Below are 17324 nucleotides of genomic sequence, written 5' to 3'. Positions count from 1 at the left end.
GTGCTTCCTGCGCGTCACGGGAAGAGGCGGAGGCCGCGATTTGAACGGGGCGGGATGGAGGGAAGGATGGAGAGCAGCGAGCCGCCGAGCCGCTTCCCCTTCCCCTACACCCCATACGGCATCCAGGAGCAGTTCATGCGGGCGCTCTACGAGGCGCTGCAGGCCGGCCGGGTCGGCATCTTCGAGAGCCCCACGGGCACGGTGAGGCGGCGGCGCGGCCGGGCCGGGCGGGGCGGCGGGGCGGCGGCAGTGCTCACCTCCTTGGCTTTCCGCGGCAGGGCAAATCGCTGAGCCTCATCTGCGGGGCTCTGTCGTGGCTGCGGGACTGGGAGGAGCAGCGGCGGCAGGAGGAGGCTCGGCTGCTGGCCGAGGACGGGCCGAGCCCCGGGCAGGACGGGCCGAGCCGCGGGCAGGACGGGCCGAGCCGCGGGCAGGACGGGCCGAGCCCCGGGCAGGACGGGCCCGGCGGAGCCCACACGGCCGGGGAGCCCGACTGGGTCACGGCCTTCGTGCAGAAGAAGGAGGAGCGGGACAAGGTGGACAGGCTGAAGGTGGGGAAGAGGTCGTGTGGGATGAGGAGGGGGGAAGGAAGGAGGGAAGGAGGGAGAGCTGGGGGTGGAAGGGACCCTGAACAGCCTCCCTGCTCCGGCACAGTCCCTGCAGCGCGGTGCCCGCAGCCCAGGAGGCCTGTTGGGATATCCAGAAAGGAGACTTCACCTGGGTAAAGGAGACTCCATTCCTTTGGGCAAACTGTTCCTGTGTCCTGGGTGATGAGTGGAAAACACGTGAATCTAGTTAAGTGGTGTGCCTTTACCTGCAGGTTGCCCAAGACAAGAAATTATGCGGATTTGAGCTTTGAGCTCAGTAGGCAAGCACTCCCAGAGAAGAGGATGGTGTACTGGAAATTTTGTTTCTGTCAGTCTTTTTCTATGCCCAGAGCATACCAGGGATTGAGGACTAAATACACTTCATCCTGCCTTCACTGTCCCTTTATTGTAGGAAGAGCAGATCAGAAGGAAGAAGCGAGAAGATCGTCTTGAGAAAATTCGCCATAATGTGCAGTTAAAATACGCAGCCAAGAGGAAGGTGAGTTATTCCACAGAGATCAGAACTTGCTGTTTTGGTTACCTTTATGTGTGACTTCACACTGGTTTTTCCAACCCACCTGTTTGAGGAGCTCTTTGCAAGAGGTTTCTGAAATTGGTCATCCAAAAATTTTTGTTAGATTTTCTTTTAAAATGTGAAAAACAATTTGTGCATCAATAATTTCCTGTGACAGTGTTTGTGTGTGTGGGCAGAAATGATGTGTGTTCTGATTGCCTTCTGGCCCCCTGCTTTTCTTCTAAAGGCTTTAAAACTTGGAGGAGTTTTTTTGGAAAGATCTCTGTTTTGTGAGCATGTGTGAACACTCTGTACTTCTGAAATAAAAACTATATCAAAGTTCACCAATATATTTTCCTGTTATTTAGGTGTGTGAACTGGCCTCTATACTCTTTATGCTTTTTGGTGATATGAGTCAAACTTCCCAGAAATACTCGGTTCAGGTCCCCAAATAGATTTATTAGGCTGCCAGTCTGTTCATTTCTAGTGTGCTCCAAGTGCTGTGTAATGTTTTGGTCAATTCCTGTCAAAAGGATATGACAGAAATAGTAAAGAATGGCAAACAAGTGGAAGAAAAAACCCCTTCTGTGAGGGGCTGTGCTGTGTTGTGATCTGTCCATGCCATAAAACAACCCCTGTGCTACCCTCTGTCTGTAAGGGGAAATACTGTGCTCTTGTGTTGCTTTCAGAGATGTGAGGAGGATGAGGCAAAGCGCCTTCTTCAGCTCAGCAAGGAGGCTCTTTCCCAGGGAGCTGGAGAGGAAGGTCTAGACCAGCTGGATCACACTGAGGAGGAGCTGATTCTTGCTGAATATGAGAGTGATGATGAAAAGAAAGTGGTGTCTGGGTAAGGACAGGGTCTGAGGGGATTCCATGCTAAGGGAACATTTTCTGTCTAATTTTTTCTTGCCATGATTAAAGGTATTGTACAGATTTTATTAGAAAGTGTTTCTTACCTTTTCAAACAGTATAAAGTAGTGATGGTGGTGCTAAATGTAGTTTTATTAATTGGTTGTTTGGGGATTTTATTTGGTTTGGTTTGGTTTTTTTAAGGTTTTGTTAGACTGATCTGAGTGACTTGAAGTGCTTTTTGAGAAAGTGCATTTTAAAACATGTGGCAGTCTCCTGCCTTTATCCACACCCAGTTTTCCAAAGAATGCCTCTGGATGCTGAGTGAATGACTGGAGATCAAGTTCCTTGCATTAGAAAAGCAGAATGGAGCTCAGGACATCAGAGGAAGCTGTCAGTCCTGCAGATTAGCGCTGGCATCTTTTGATGCTCTAAAGCAGAGATGTTGACATTTCTGAAGACAGCTTTGGCATGAAAACCCCATGCACACTTTTCCCTCTCATGTATTTGCTTTATTCAGAAAGCCAGAAACCGTACTTTAGCACAAAAGTCAAATGCCTTTAAAATACAAATTTACTAATTAGTGTCTAGACAGAACCTTCTGCCTTAAAAATTGAAGAGCACTTAACTACTTCATTTATACTTAGTTTATCAAACATTAAACTGCTGTTGCCTTTGAGGAACTTTATGGCAGCTGAATGCTTTCCTGAAGTCTTTCTTTATGCAATAGCTGGAGGGTGGTAAATTGCTTCTAAAGAGAAAGCTTTACAAAAATAAATAAATAATCTCACCAAAGAATAGCATAGCACTGATTAGCTTGTGCCTGGGGCTTAGAAGCCCCTGAATCAGTAGAAAGAAAAAATCTTGAACTTGCAAAAAGCTAGGCCCGGAAGCGATTTTTCTTTTAAAGAGAAAGGCTTGACTTTATTTTGCACATTTACACTATTCTTACAAAGCTGATTTTTTTTTTACCACCTGAGTTGAGATCCGAGGCTCTTCTTGAGATGACTTAAATCATCTGTCTTGAAACCTCACTGTTGTAGTGGAGCATCATTTGATTTTTCCTGTCAGTGGTCTGCTGAGAGGAAACTGTTTGAGCTTTCTGTTCTCGTAGGCTGGAAGAAGATGACGATGATTTGGAAGAGGAGCATGTGACTAAGGTGAGATGAGGAAAGTAAATAGTGCCACTTCATAGAATAGTGTAGGAGTGAGCAGAATTATGGCTTCCTTGCACCTTTCCAACAGTCAGCCAGTACAGCAGGATTTAGGAACCAGCATCCAAAACCTGCCAGGTTTGTTGATAAAGACAACTAGTTCTGCTGTGCTCATCTCTTTCTGGACTACACTGCCTTCCTAAGCAGCTTGCTGTGCTGGCACTGCTTAATTTTTACCATGGCTTGCAGTAAAAGCACCCTGCAATAAATAGTTTTTTATTACTCTCCCATGGCGAGTCCCTGTTTTTATTGAGACCTTGGAAAATTAAATAGAAACAAAGGCAAATGCAGTTCTAAGGTGGCACTCAAACTTGTGCTTTCCTTTGTGTTTTTGAAGGCTTGAGCAAGGTGAGCCCTGTTGAAGTGCTTGTGAAGGATTGGTCATGGGTAGGGGATTGGTTTCCATGTTCTTCTTGTCTTCCCTTGTTCTTCCTCCCTGCAGATCTACTACTGCAGCCGCACTCACTCCCAGCTGGCCCAGTTTGTGCGCGAGGTGCAGAAAAGTCCTTTTGGCAAAGACACTCGTCTGGTCTCCTTGGGGTCCAGGCAGGTACGTGGTGGTGTTCTGAAGGGACACAGGGCACATTGCCAGGAGGTGTGTGGATGTGATGCCACAGAGGTCATCTCAGGGATTGACTGAGTGTCCTGTTGAAAAACTGAAGCAGGCATGGGTTGCAAGGCAGATCTGTGTGATGTACATTTTTCTGTGAACTCCGTTTTGGTCATTTGCCCTTTGATGTAAATGCAAGAATCTGTTTTACCTTTTCTGATACGGAGTTTTACAGATATCAGAGTCACTGAGAAGGTGCTCCTCTTGGTAAAGTAGTATTTCTGGCAGCATTTTTTAGAAGCTGTTGTGTAGCAGTGAGCCCTCTTTTTCTCATTTTTTCTTCTCCTAAGTTTCTGGGTTTTGAGCATGTTTGTAGCAGTTAATTTGCACAATATCTTACTGATAGACTTTTCGTTTTTGAAATCTAGCCTGAGATTGCTTTAAAGAAATCTTTTGTTTTACAGCAGAGGGTCCACATGGGGCATTCAGTTCTGAATTAACCCCTTCCTCTCCCTCTCTTTGCACGTGCCAGAACCTGTGTGTGAATGAGGAGGTGCGACGCCTGGGTGCTCTCCAGCTCATCAATGACCGCTGCATGGAGATGCAAAAGAACAAACATGGTAGGAACACTCCCAGCCTGGGGAAACAATTCCTGATAAAGCTGTCATGGGAGTGTGGAGACAGTGGGCACTGCCAGTCAGTTCTAGCAAGAGTGGTAGGAGCTTGGAAGTGACAGGTTGGAGGAACAGGAATCCTTGGTGCTTTTACTTTTCTTGATCTCCAGCCTAGGCTGAGATCAGGATGAATTTTCTGAGTGTCTTCAGTTGGTCAGGACTTCTGCTCTGAAAAGATACTTGTGTTTGTTTACTCAGCACTAGAAATGTTGGAAGATGTCACATGCTAAATCTAACATTTAACTGCTAGTTAGTTAAATCTAACTAACATGTCTATCTAACATGGATAAATCTAACTGGAGTAATGTCCACTGTGGAGGTTGAAATGTTACTGCTGAATAATTTTAAATAGGTGATATGTCAGGAATACACGTGACAAAACATGCTTTCATGAAGTTCTGCAAAGTGGTTGTTCTGGGCTGTTGTGTGTGTTGCTCATTGCTTTCTTTTGACTTCTGCTGTTAGAAAAGAAGAGTGATGAGGAGAACGAGGGGAAGAAGAAGCGCGTGAGTCGCGCTGTGTGCCCATTTTATTCCTACGAGCAAATGCAGTTTCTCCGTGATGAAGTTCTGGTGGAAGTGAAGGATATTGAGCAGTTGGTGTCCTTGGGAAGGGAGACCAAAGCCTGTCCATATTATGGGAGTCGATTTGCCATCCCTGCTGCCCAGGTAAAGTGTAAACAGTTTGAGTAGAATCAATGCCAGGCTCTCTAAGAATGAACTGATTGACTGCTTCCTCTAGTACTGTTACTTAATATTGGGGGAGTCTGGAAACAGGCTGTGTTTCTGTCAGCTGTAGTTTTGCTCAGAAAGCAAAAAAAAATGAAAATTCCCATCAGAAGTTTGTAGGGATGCTGTATGTCTCAGCATTTTGAAATATTTGAAAGATTCAATGTGAGGCAGTACTGACACACAGGTGTACCCTTAGCTCTTACACCATTCTTCTTCTCTCTGAAGACATGCTTTCAATGCTCCAAAGGAGATTTTGAAGGTAACCTGAGCCCATATGCAATTGGAGCCTAATGTTTCAGCTTTCATCCCAGTGCCCCTCTCAAGCATGTGCTCCTGGCTTTTTTCCTCCCTTTCCCATAATAAGAGTAACTCACTTGGCTGAATTCTGCAAGGCCCTCTGACATGGGCTGTTAATGAGTGATTGTAGATCACTCAGGGCAGATCAATCAGGGCAGTGTGTGCTTCTGCAGCTGGTGGTGCTGCCCTATCAGATGCTTCTGCATGAGCCTACCAGGAATGCTGCTGGGATCAAGCTGAAGGACCAGGTAGTGATCATTGACGAGGCTCACAACCTCATAGACACCATCACCTGTATCCACAGCGCCGAGGTCAGCGGCTCTCAGGTGAGTCACAGCCTGGCCTGGGAGAGGAGAGGGAGCTCTGCTTGCAGCACAGTGACCTTTCTTGTCTGCTTTGTAACAAAGCTTCTGCTTTTTGTTGTGTAGCTGTGCTGTGCCCACTCCCAGCTGTCGCAGTACATGGAGCGATACAGGTGAGGATCTTGGGGGAAAACAGCCCAGCACAGGCAGGCTCTGAATGCTGTGGCTTGTCTAGTGGCTGCAGGGTCTTTCTTGCTTTTCCCCAGTGGAAAGTTCCTGCATTTAGAGTTCTGCAGATGAAAAGACACTTGTTTCATTATCCCTGTCTAGAATCCAAGTCAGACTCCTAGGGCTGGTATTAAGCAGCAAGAAGGGGATGTCCTGAGGATTCTGTTTTCCCCTTATACACTCAGTTCCTTTCCCAATATCTCCCTCTAATCACTTCTCCTTTGTGATGCAGAGTTTCAAAAGATTCAGTCTTTCATGTCTGTGCTGGACCTTAGTCTTTCATGTGCTGATTGGCATTATGGTAGAGGCAGGAAGCTCTGAGGAGGAGGAAGCTGTATGTGGGTTTAGGCTCTGCATCTTGCCATCCCTGATTGTTGTGCTCAATGCTAATAACTTTGAATTTGTGGAGCATTATTGCAACAGGGACTTGAGGCATCACTGAGATTGTAATAAACTGTAATTAATAAGCAAGGAGAAGTGCAATGATAGGAACAGTGTGGGGAGCATGGGTAAGTGCTTTGGGATGACTTAGGGCACAATATCCAGAGGACTGTGCCCTGTCACAAACAGGGAGAGTGAACTTGGAAGAAATCTTAGTTCCTGTCTCTCCAAAATGAGGAAGAGTTCATGTCCTTGTTTCTGCAGCTCAGCTGCTTGTGTTAGTCCCTGAAGATGTTCTTGGGTCTAAATGTGTTTTATTTTTCGCAGAAAACGTTTGAAGGCAAAGAACTTGATGTACATAAAGCAGATTCTGTATTTACTGGAGCGGTTTGTGGCCACACTGGGAGGTAAGGCTACTCTGCAGAGCAAACTAAAACTGAGTGGGAGCTGATGTTTGTCTGTATAGCTACATCTGTTTTGCAGATGTGTAGTTATTTCTTGGGGTTTTTGTGCATGGTACCTATCAGTCTTTAGTTTCTTGCTTAATTCTGAGACAGATTCAAGCCTTCCATGAATTGGTTTCATGCTTTTCAGGTAATGTGAACCAGAATCCTGGATGTCAGGCAGTTTCCCAAACAGGTGAGGCTGGAGTGAGCTCCTGGGGTATGCAGCTATGAGTCAGGGACATGGGTGTGGGCAGGAAAGGAAGCAGGCCCAACAGCTAATAATTTCTTTTCCCCTTTTCCCTCTTTTTTTTTTTTTCAGGGACAGTGCTAAAATCCATCAATGACTTTCTATTTCAGAGCCAGATTGACAATATCAACCTCTTCAAGGTAATGCAAATGTTGTCTGTCAGGGCACAGGTGGTAGTGACTTATTTGAGGTTATTTGGAGTGTGTGTGAGAGCTGGAAGTAGAGCCAAAGCCCACATGGCAGAATGTGCTTTCTGGGTGTAGGCAAAGCTACACTGTAAGGGCTGAGGATGCAAGAATTTTACTGCTCCAGTAACCTCACTCCCCCCTTGAACCTCCAAACATAGAACCGTAACACTGTTTCCACTCTGGAATGCCTTTGTAATAAACTTGTCCTGCAGGCAGTGCCAACAAAGAGCTGTGCACCTCTCCCCAAAAGCACAGCAGGTGACAGCCCTGCTGGACAGAGATCAAGGGCAGCAGGATGGGAGAAGAGGTGCTGAATGCCAGTTCACCTTCCTGCCTTCCTCCCACAGGTTCAGCGGTACTGTGAGAAGAGCCTCATCAGCAGGAAGGTACTTCCCCTGTGGTTTCATGGTCAGCAGTGTTCAGTGCTGTTTCCCACGTGGAGTTTGAGGTGGAAGATGCAGCAGCTGGGGTGGGAGGTTGTCTTCTCCACCCTGCTCTGCAAGCAAGATGGTTCCTGTAAAAGGCACTATATGGGCAGATTAATTTTTGCTAATCCAAAAAGGAAACATACAATGTGGTTTACCATGGCATTCCAGTGGGTGTCAATCCTGTGCTGCTTCCCTCAAATCTGCCAGAAAAGTAAGCTGCATTGCACTGGAAGGACAAATATCAGAGACTTGTTTTGCTTTTGGTTCAGTGGGTGGAGAAAAGGCAGTGGGACATTCTGATATATTCTGATTGGGCTGGTTTGTGAACACCTACTTAGAAACTTCATCTTGTCTGATTCCTGCTGGTGGTAGTCTTAGTCTTTCTGGCTTTTGCTTGGCAGCTTTTTGGGTTTGTGGAGCGATATGGAGGCCCTGCCTCAGCTGTGAAGACCAACAAGGAGAACCAGAAGCTGGCTGGTTTGCAGAACTTTCTTCTGACCCTTCAGCAGGGATCTGACAAGGAAGGTAAGTTCAGGCATCCTCTCCTTGTGCATCTGTGGGCAGAGTGAGCATGTGGAACTTGCATCTCTCTGTATGAGGAAAGGGGAGAGGCAGATTTGCAGAGTGAGACTGAAGAAGGTGTCCTGCATAGGTGTTTTTTAACACTGACCTAGGCAACTGTACACTGAATTAGTGAGATCCCTTTCAAGCTGAATGCTGTAATTCCATGTTCACATGCACTCAGGTTTTGCACTGCTGTGACCTGAGCTACTGTGTGTAGTAGCTCTCCTTTCCTTTTTGGGCCAGCAGGTACTCCCCAGAGCCCTCCTGTGGATGCTGAGCACGACCAGCTCCGAGCTGCCTCTCCACTGATGCAGATTGAAGGATTTCTCTCAGCTCTCACAAATGCAAACCAAGATGGCAGAGTCATTCTCAACAGGCAAGGTACTGGAAAGGGTGAGCTGGGATGAGGTGGCATCAATCAGTCATGAGCAGGGTGCTCTGCTGGCAACAGAGGAGGAGATCTGGAGCCTATGGGGAGCCCACAGCAACATTTCTGTGCCATCTGTGATGCAGGCTGGCAGGTTTGGTCTGTCTGAGGATGCTCATGACCCCAAGGGAATTCTTAACCAAGGGCACTGGGGGCAGGGTTTGCAGAGGTCTGCTCCCACTCTGGATGTCAGTTTTTGTCCTGCAATTTACAGTGCCTGTTGTACAGCTCCAGGGGGATTAGGAAGCAGAAGGTAACTTCCAGAGCTGCTTCTGACAGTGCTGAATAGCAAGTCCTTGCTTTGAGAGGTGTGCAGGGTGCCCAGGGCAGGAGAGAGAATCTCTCATAACCCTGAGTGTGTCACAGCAATCTCCTGATGCTGTTTCTCTCCTTTTCCCAGGCACAGTTGGTCAGAGCAGCCTCAAATTCCTCTTGCTGAATCCAGCTGTCCACTTTGCCAAGGTTGTGCAAGAATGCCGTGCTGTCATCATTGCTGGAGGCACCATGCAGCCGGTGAGGGAATGAGGACACTGCTGGGCTTTGGGAGCTCAGTGCTGCTTCTGCAAGCCAGGCTGGAATGACAGCCAGGTGGGCTGGAACTAACACGGGGAGCAGTTGGAGGAGCTTGTGATGCCATCGGTCCTTGTGCAGGGCTGGGGATCCCACAGGGACAATCCGCAGGGGTGTTTGGGGACAATCAGTGCCACTGTCTGCGGGCAGAGGGCACTGCTGCTCCTCCACTGGGCCGGGCTGGGGACACTGGCCAGGCTGGGCCTGCCCTTGACCTGCAGTGCTGGTGCTGCTGGTGTATCACATTTTGGGACACTGAGACTTCACCTCTTTTGTGGATTACAGGTGGCTGATTTCCGAGAGCAGCTGCTGGGCTGTGCTGGTGTGGACCCTGCTCGTGTGGTGGAGTTCTCCTGTGGTGAGTGTGGCAGGCTGGCAGGGAGGGCTCAGCTGCAAGGGCTACACTTTGCCTTTGGAATGGTTTTGTCAGCACTTTAAGCAATGTGGCTTCTTTCCTAGAAATCAGGGCAGCAGAGGGGTGTGAGTTTCCTTTCATTCTGAGCTTCCTCTGTGGTTTTGACTGGTATTGGCAGGCCATGTGCTGTGCCTACTTCCTAGGGAATGGAACAACTTCCTCAGGGGATGGAAGTTGGAGCAGCTGAGTGACTTAGGCACTTTGGCTTAGCCAGGAAAATGTTTGCCTCTGTCACTTGAATGCAGTTAAAGTTCTTCAGCTCATGGTGTTTGTGCCAACAGCAGTGATGTTGACTCTCACTACTTGTTTTTGTCTCCAGGACATGTGATTCCTCCAGAAAACATTTTACCCATCATCCTCTGCAGTGGTCCGTCCAACCAGCAGCTGGAATTCACCTACCAGACCAGAGACCTGCCCCAGATGGTCAGTTTGTCCTTTGTTCCCTTCCTTGGGATCTCTTTCTTGCTTCACATGCTTATGTTTCACAGGAGGGTGCACAGGCAGTTTGAGAGGTGGGCTGATCAAAAGCCATGGCAAGGGAAATCCCAAACCACAGGGGCAGCTGCAGGTGTTTTGGCTCTTCTTCCCATGGCAGGCCAGTAAGCACCCAAGGCCAGACACTAGGTCTGCTCTGCCCCTGCTGAATCTCTACCAGATGTGCTAACCAGCTCTCAGCATCTGTTTCAACAGGACAGCTTCATCCACTGAGACAAACCTTCCTTCCCTGAATGACCACTGCTCCACAGCAGTTACAGAAACCCTGAGCTAGGGAAGAAGGCCAAGCAATGAAGAGCTTTTTAATGATGCCCAGTTTCCCTAGAGAGTTCTCACAGACCTGGCATATTTCCCACATTTTTTCCTCCCCTAAGGCATGTCATAAGGAAGGTGTGATCCTGGGATTGAGCACAGAATTGGAGCAGCATTAGCTGGAGCTCCTGTCAGCTGCAATATGCTCTGATCTCTCTTGCAGATGGATGAGACAGGTCGAATCCTTTGCAACCTGTGCAACGTGATCCCGGGAGGTGTGGTGTGCTTCTTCCCCTCCTACGAATATGAGAAGCAGGTTTTTGGACACTGGGAGAAGACTGGGCTGCTCTCCCGCCTGGCAGCCAAGAAGAAGGTGATTGTGCAGCCAGGGGAGTTGGGACTTTCCACAGAGGTGTCAAAAATCAAACAATTCCATATGCACTGCAGGCCTCTCTCTGAGTTGTTCTCAGTCTGCCCAGCAGAGCAGAGCAGGTGTTTATCCAGCTAATCCCTCCAGGAATGAAGCAATGATACTTCCTGGCTGGCTGAGCACTGAGCTGGGATCTAAATGAGATTGATTGCAGCTATACATTCTTTAGGTGCACAGTCTGTGCAGTGGCTGTGTGGGGGAGACAGTCTTTGCTTTCCAGAACCAGCAGGCTTGTTCCCTGTTGAGCTCCTACAGGGAATGTGTTCTTCCCAGGCTCATCTGTGTGTCCCTCGAGCACAGACAGCACAGCCAAGGGCTGGGCAGAGTGAGACAACACTGCAGTTCATCAGACAAATGGTGTTTTGCTTTCTGCTAGAAGTAGAGATGAGAACTGGAAGGCTAGCAGGGGTGACTGCTGTTGGAGTGATGAGAAACATTAAATAGGGAGATCACTGCAAATATAAAATCTTTGCAATGACTCTCACAGGTATTTGAAAGCTGGGTCAAGCAATTCAGGGTGTGGTGCAGGGATCTTGGATCACATGCCAGGAAAAAAGAAAATTAAACTGGCTGTTGATTCTCTTTGCCCAAAGCTCAATAACTTACCACAGTCCAGTATTTCACACCTTGGTGCTGGTATTGTGGCACGTGGGGCAGCCTGTAGGTTTCTGGGTGGAAGCATAATCTTTAATTTTCTCTGTGTTTGCAGAGTTACCACTCAGTGCCTTTCAGGTGTCCTGTCATGGTCCCAACGCTCTGCCTGGTGCCTCCAAGGCTTTTGGCCACAACCACACAATTTGTTCTGCCTTTCAGCTCTGATTTGTTCATGTTTGGCCTTTGCAGTCCCCAGCAGATTGGATATGCATTAGCAATTGGGTATAAGTGCAGCAAATGTGACTTTCAACTGCCCACACACAAGATCAGATCTTAGCAGGAGATGGTTCAAGGCTTTCCTGAGGTTGCTGTGGTGAGATCGCACTGAGATTATATCTAAATTATACAGGGAAAGTTAATTTAAATCAGAAGCTTAAATAGCTGCTATTCAGTAAGTTAGTTTTGGCTTTTATTTTGTGTTTGCCAATAATTTTTCTGCCGAAAGACTGATCTTCACTGGTAAAATTTGATAGTACTTCTTGCTACCCAAAAGAAAACACAATCCTTTACTGTCAAAGAGAAGATAGATGTTGGACCTCTTCTTTACTAGGAAAACAACTTGTGTTTCAGGCCAAGGTACAGCGTCTATAAAAAGGCAGCTTAATTAACTGCAGAAGTTTTCAGTAACTAATTAGGTGTGCTAGAATAACATAAAGAAATATTACTTTATTTATGTTTTGCATGAAAAGCTAATTTATTCATTGGGCAAGGGGAGCCATTACTTGGAATTAATGATTCAAATTGATTGGTCCTGTCCCTGTCCTCCAAGATCTTGCAGCTGTAGAGTTCTGACCCCAGAGGGTCTTCATTCATAGGTGCAAGAGGTGCACATTGCTTTTCTGCCTCTCAGCTCTCAGATGAACTGTACCTTCTTGGAGTATTGGACAAATCTGCCAAAGCTGAAAGGGAATGTTGGAGGGGCAGGAGCAGCTGAAAAGTGCTGTAGTGCATTTTCAGGGTGGAGGGAAAGGTAATGGTTAAGTTGGATTTTCAGGCAGTTTTCCCTTCCATGACCATAGTTCCATATGCTGTTTAACGACATGGGACTAAAATGATTTGCTTTCTTTAAACTGTTTGCTTCCTGTTGCTGCAACTGATGAACTGTGCCTGACAGATCTTTCAGGAGCCTAAGAAAGCCAACCAGGTGGAGCAGGTGCTGGTGGAATATGCCAAGTGCATAAAGGTAAGCCGAGCAGGCAGGCTGGTACAGAAATGCTGCTCAGGAGGGCACTGCAGCTTTTAACAGGGAAAGAGGGCTCCAGCTTAGGTGTGGGAGTGTTTCTGAAGCACAGGAATCTTTCCCTGCTCTGGTTTAAGTTGCTGGTCCCTCTCCTGCAGCGCTGCAGCCAGCCAGGAGGACAGATGACAGGGGCCCTGCTGCTGTCTGTAGTTGGAGGCAAAATGAGTGAAGGGATCAATTTCTCCGATGACCTGGGAAGGTAAGGTGACTGCTCCTTGGCAGGACAGCTCTGGCTTGTGCTGTGGTGACTCCAAGCAGGATGGGCACATCAGTACTTGCACAGATAAAACATTCTGGGGAATGTTTAAGCTGATGCTTAAAGCAACAGGAGGGTCTGCTGGGTGGTGTAAAACCCACCTATCCAGGCCACTTTTCCTGTGAATAATGCAGTTAGGCTTGCTGTGCTAGATAATCCCTTGTTCTGGCACCCTGAATCCCTCTGCAGCTCTGTTCAGAACGTGCTTGTCACACTGCTGTGCTTTATTGCTGCCTTTGGTTTGCAGGGCTGGCTGTCTTTCAGGAGTGCAGTGACCTCTAATTTATCAGTCTATTGGCAAAGTGCTCTAGGATGAGACATTAACAATAATGCAGTCCTCCCTTGCAGGTGTGTGATTATGGTGGGAATGCCTTACCCCAACATTAAATCTCCAGAGCTCCAGGAAAAATTGACTTGGCTTGACAAAACAATGGTAAGAGCCACTTACACCTCTGTCTCTTTCACTTCTGCTTCACAGTATTAACTCTCCAGCACATGAGTCCCAGAGCTGCCTTTGAAGGCTTTATTTTCCTTGACCTTGCCCTCGTTTCCCAGACTGTGTGGTGCTGAGAGCACAGCCTTCTCCAGGCTGCCCTGCCCTCAACACAGGGAGAGAAATGTCACCAAGGCTCCCTGGAAACTCTGAGTTCCAAGGGGAACAAGGACCCTTCAGCCCAAAGGAGGTGGCAGGGTGGTAGCAGCTGCTTGCCAGGATGATTTGTCCTTTCACACTGCTCACTGGAGGTGCTGTTCCTGGGGACAACATTTCTGCCTTCAAAGGGACCTTGGGCTGGCCCTTTGTGAATGCTCAACAGTTTTGTGACTGCAGCCTTTCTTCTGTTCCTCCTTTCTCTCAGCTTGGGGTCTGCCTGGCCACCCACTCACTCTGCAGGGGTAAAAGCATTTACCTCACTTTGTCGTTAAGACTCCCCAATTTGATTTACATCTGCCTCGTGTTCAGACTTGCCTATTTCTCCGTTCCAGCCCAGAGCTGCTGGCCAGGCACCGAGCAGAGTGCTGATTGAAAACCTGTGCATGAAGGCAGTAAACCAGTCGATAGGTAATTCATCCTTCCTCAGACAGGCTGGGGGATATGAAATGCACTGGAGAGGAGGAGGGTAGGAAAAGGGATGCATTGACCATCAGTCTAGGTACAGATGATGGGAACATGAGTTCCCTTATCTGAGAACAAACACTTGCCTGGGCCGTTTTTTGTTTTTATTCTCTGTACAGGCAGAGCCATTCGCCACCAGAAGGACTTTGCAAGCATCCTGCTCCTGGACCACAGGTACTCACGCCCTGCCATCTTTAACAAACTGCCCCAGTGGATCAGGGAGAGGACCCAGGTCAAACCTGCCTTTGGAGCAGCTTTTGCTGAGTTAAGAAAGGTCAGAACTCATCTAATGTGCTGCTACCAAAACTGTGTTGGTCCCCATCTGGACCTTTCTCAAGCCTTCCCTTTAGAGTTAAGGTCAAGGACAAACTGCCTTGGTTTTTGTGTTGCCAGTTCCATCGAGGGAAGTTGGATGCTTCATGATGTGATCAGAGCACAGATGGTATTCAGCTCTGTGAGTTACACCTCTGAAGAATGGGTAAAGTAACACAAGTTGCTGCTTTTCTGTACCATGGACTTTGTAAAATCTTTGCCTTCTGCCTCCTTTGTGGATGTTTTCTGTTCAGTATCTGAACACCATGATAGTGAGACAGCCTTCAGCACCACAGCCAGGAGGGAAACTGGTTGTAGGTGTGAGACACGTGAAGGGAGTAGCAGCAGGCACTTTGTTTACAGCTGTTAAAGTTTTATTTAAATTGATTAAATACTTTCAATGAAAACACTCAAGTATGGCAAGTATTATTTAAGCACACTTAAGGACGGGGAGTAATTATTTTGACTGAACACATCTGATTTTTCCCATCAACCATCAAGTGTAGGAGGCCTGACTGACCCATGAGCTTTTCACAGGAATTGTAAACTAGCAGAAGACTAATTTATGTCATGTTGGAATAACAATAGAAGTAAGATGGAGCAGCTATGGCTAACATTTCTTATCTCCTCCTTTCTACCTTGCTTCAAGGAACCAATAGATTGGAGCAGTTCATTCTTTCAAGGGGAATAAAGCTATGGCAACAATACAGCACTTCTCCTCTGATCATGCTTAAGCACAGGATTGCTCTGCTCCTTTTACCCCCGAAGTTTTTGAATTCAAAGTAACTTTTTTAGTTTAACCTTCCTCGGGTTCTTTCTAGGGTTATGGCTCAGTGCTGGAAGGCAGCAATAACACCAGGGACAGCTCCATCATCCCACAGCTGTTCCCAGCTACTTCTGTCATCCTGAGCAAGTCTCATCCCAGGAGCTTTGCCTCTTTTCCAGTTTCAGCAGCTGGATGCTACCTCTCCAGGCTCTTCATAAGGCAGGAAGTACTTATGGCACAGAGCTCCCTATATGTTAATTAGCCCCACAGGGAGAGAATCAGCTGCCTCTGAGAAGCTTCCATTGTGAGCCTCCTGCCCCTTGAGTGGGTCCAAACCCCATGGTGTGCACAAGCTCTGCCTTCAGGGAGGGGGGCACCTGCTTCTAGCAGCTGGTGCCCTCCAGCCTGTGCCTGCTGGTGCTGGGCTGTAGGGCTGGACAGCTGGGCTTTCCCTTTACACACTCTTCATTGATAACACTTCCTGCTTTTACCAAAGTGAAGGCAGCAAGGACCTGCTTCCTTCAACTTTATTGAAATTTTTCAGACGGCAACAGTTTCACACTAACCCTGAATGGATCCCATCTATGACTCCCAGTCATCCTCATCCTCCTCACCCACGGGCTGCTGTGGGGGTGGGAGGGGTGGGATTGAGTCTGACATCCGAGCAAAGGCACCAGCAGGACTGCCAGGATTATCAGCGTTCCCAGAGGCTCCTGGTCCTTTCCCTGAAATACCTGTGAGGGAAGGAAAATCACAGTGAGTGACACAAGGACTAGAGACCAAAGAGACTCAGCAAAGGGGAGGGCAAAGCCATGCTCCCACCACCCAGGTAAGCAGAACAGCCAACATGTTTAATGCTGCCACAGCCCTGTGCCAAAGCTACAGCTCCACCTGAGCAAGGCCCTGCTGTCCTCTGCCCAGCACTGAGGTGTGACCCTGGCTCTAAATGCCCCAGGAATCTGCCACGGCCTGAGGGCATCTCAAGTGCCACATGGGCAGTGGGCCAGCTGCCCAAGACTGGATTAAAAAAGACACTGCTGCCCCTTCTTCACAGGTAGCATTCAGAGTCCATCCTCTAAAACACACAGACCCCTCCAGCTGGACTTGAGGTGGAGATTCCGCTGCTCATTCTCTGTAAAGACACTCCCAGCTACACTGTGGCACACTGCCCAGGAAAATGTCTATTCCTGTTTCCAGCTGACACAACTAGGGTGCCAGGAAGTGCTCTCCTTCTTTCCTAGGGGAAAGGAGCAGCCCACACAGCAGGACAGTACCTTTGCGCCTCAGCACCAGCTTGTTGAAGAGGTCTGACATCAAATCTCCACCTTGGCCCGTAGCTCTCACTGAAACAGAGCAGAACAAGTCAGTGAAGAAAGATTAGTCTGAGCCAAACTATGGCAAAAACATTCCCCTGCAATACTGCTTTCAATGAAAGAAAAAACTCCAGACCTCTAATTTTGTATGACACCCCAAAACTATAGTACAGGTTCAGGTCAGGGAAACACCAAGCACTGCAGGGTAACAGCATCTTCTGGGAAAATCCAAGAGTGGAATTCCTGGAAGGGCTGTGTATTTGCAGTCTCATCCTGCCAAAGCAGCTCCATCAATCCCTTCCTCAGCTATCTCAACCAAGGTGCTTTAAAGTTCAGCCTTGTCCCACTTGGCTCTTGGGGTTTCATTTGTTGCCTGGTCCTATGCATCACACGTGAAACCTCCACTAGCCCTGAGGGAGATGCCCTTCTGGCCAGTGGGGTTCAGGGAGTTCACAGAGCTCTGGCTCAGTGGTGAACACCTGAGACCTACATCAGCCTGTGAGCAGAAATGCTTTGAGTTCACTGTGCTCCTGACTTGCCCTCCTGCTCCCAGACCCCCACCTCCCCAGCCTGGGCAAGGAAGAACAGTTCTGCCAAAGAGCCTCAGCACCTTGCTCTTGTTCTTTCTGCTTCTTTTTCTCCAGCTTCCTCTCCTTGACACTGCGCAGGTTGGCCTTGCCGATGCCGCCGGCCTGGCGGATGGACTCCAGCAGGCTGGCGCGGCCAGTCGAGGGGTTCACCACCTCCTTGGGGGCTCCTTGCACAGAAGCTGCAGGGACAGGAAGGACACAGAGCACACATGGGGCACTGCATCAGCTACAGGCCCAGCCAAATCCCCATGGCAAGGGCTGCTCCAACACCTCGACAGCCTCTCTTCCCA

At 48.2% G+C, this 17324-nt stretch overlaps 2 protein-coding genes across 9 annotated transcripts in view; one reads left to right on the top strand and one right to left on the bottom strand.

Annotated features, from left to right (window-relative positions):
• Positions 1-2: 2 nt before the first annotated feature.
• Positions 3-14774, top strand: DDX11 (DEAD/H-box helicase 11). Of its 4 annotated transcripts, XM_085049435.1 has the most exons (27): positions 3-201; positions 279-405; positions 448-551; positions 1000-1086; positions 1791-1948; positions 3065-3110; positions 3607-3714; positions 4247-4334; positions 4854-5056; positions 5590-5742; positions 5845-5891; positions 6655-6734; positions 6922-6966; positions 7093-7160; positions 7556-7594; positions 8038-8161; positions 8444-8581; positions 9028-9140; positions 9483-9555; positions 9932-10035; positions 10583-10732; positions 12558-12626; positions 12782-12882; positions 13288-13372; positions 13924-13999; positions 14173-14327; positions 14447-14774. In XM_085049435.1, exons 1-27 carry the CDS (start codon positions 55-57, stop codon positions 14474-14476), a joined length of 2718 nt encoding a protein of 905 aa, XP_084905561.1. In that variant the 5' UTR covers positions 3-54; the 3' UTR covers positions 14477-14774. The 4 variants fall into 4 exon arrangements, with proteins under 4 accessions (XP_084905561.1, XP_084905560.1, XP_084905559.1 ...); XM_085049434.1 differs by having other exon boundaries at positions 279-551; positions 8447-8581; XM_085049433.1 differs by having other exon boundaries at positions 279-551.
• An 842-nt stretch (positions 14775-15616) lies between these two features.
• WASHC1 (WASH complex subunit 1) overlaps positions 15617-17324 on the bottom strand; it is a 31067-nt gene continuing 29359 nt past the window's right edge. For all 5 annotated transcript variants that reach the window (XM_085049440.1, XM_085049438.1, XM_085049441.1 and 2 more), the window contains 3 exons: positions 17055-17213; positions 16406-16474; positions 15617-15865 (listed from right to left, as the gene is read on the bottom strand). In XM_085049440.1, the coding sequence (XP_084905566.1) occupies positions 15714-15865; positions 16406-16474; positions 17055-17213 (380 nt within the window). In that variant the 3' untranslated portion in view covers positions 15617-15713. The remainder of the gene's footprint in view (positions 15866-16405; positions 16475-17054; positions 17214-17324) is intronic.

This window comes from Lichenostomus cassidix, chromosome 1Ab, assembly GCF_008360975.1.
Source record: "Lichenostomus cassidix isolate B80296 chromosome 1Ab, HeHo_3.0, whole genome shotgun sequence".
NCBI classification, from domain to species: Eukaryota; Metazoa; Chordata; class Aves; order Passeriformes; family Meliphagidae; genus Lichenostomus; species Lichenostomus cassidix.
The sequence above is the reverse complement of the archived record's forward strand: the minus strand, read 5'-3'. Positions and strand labels throughout refer to the sequence as shown.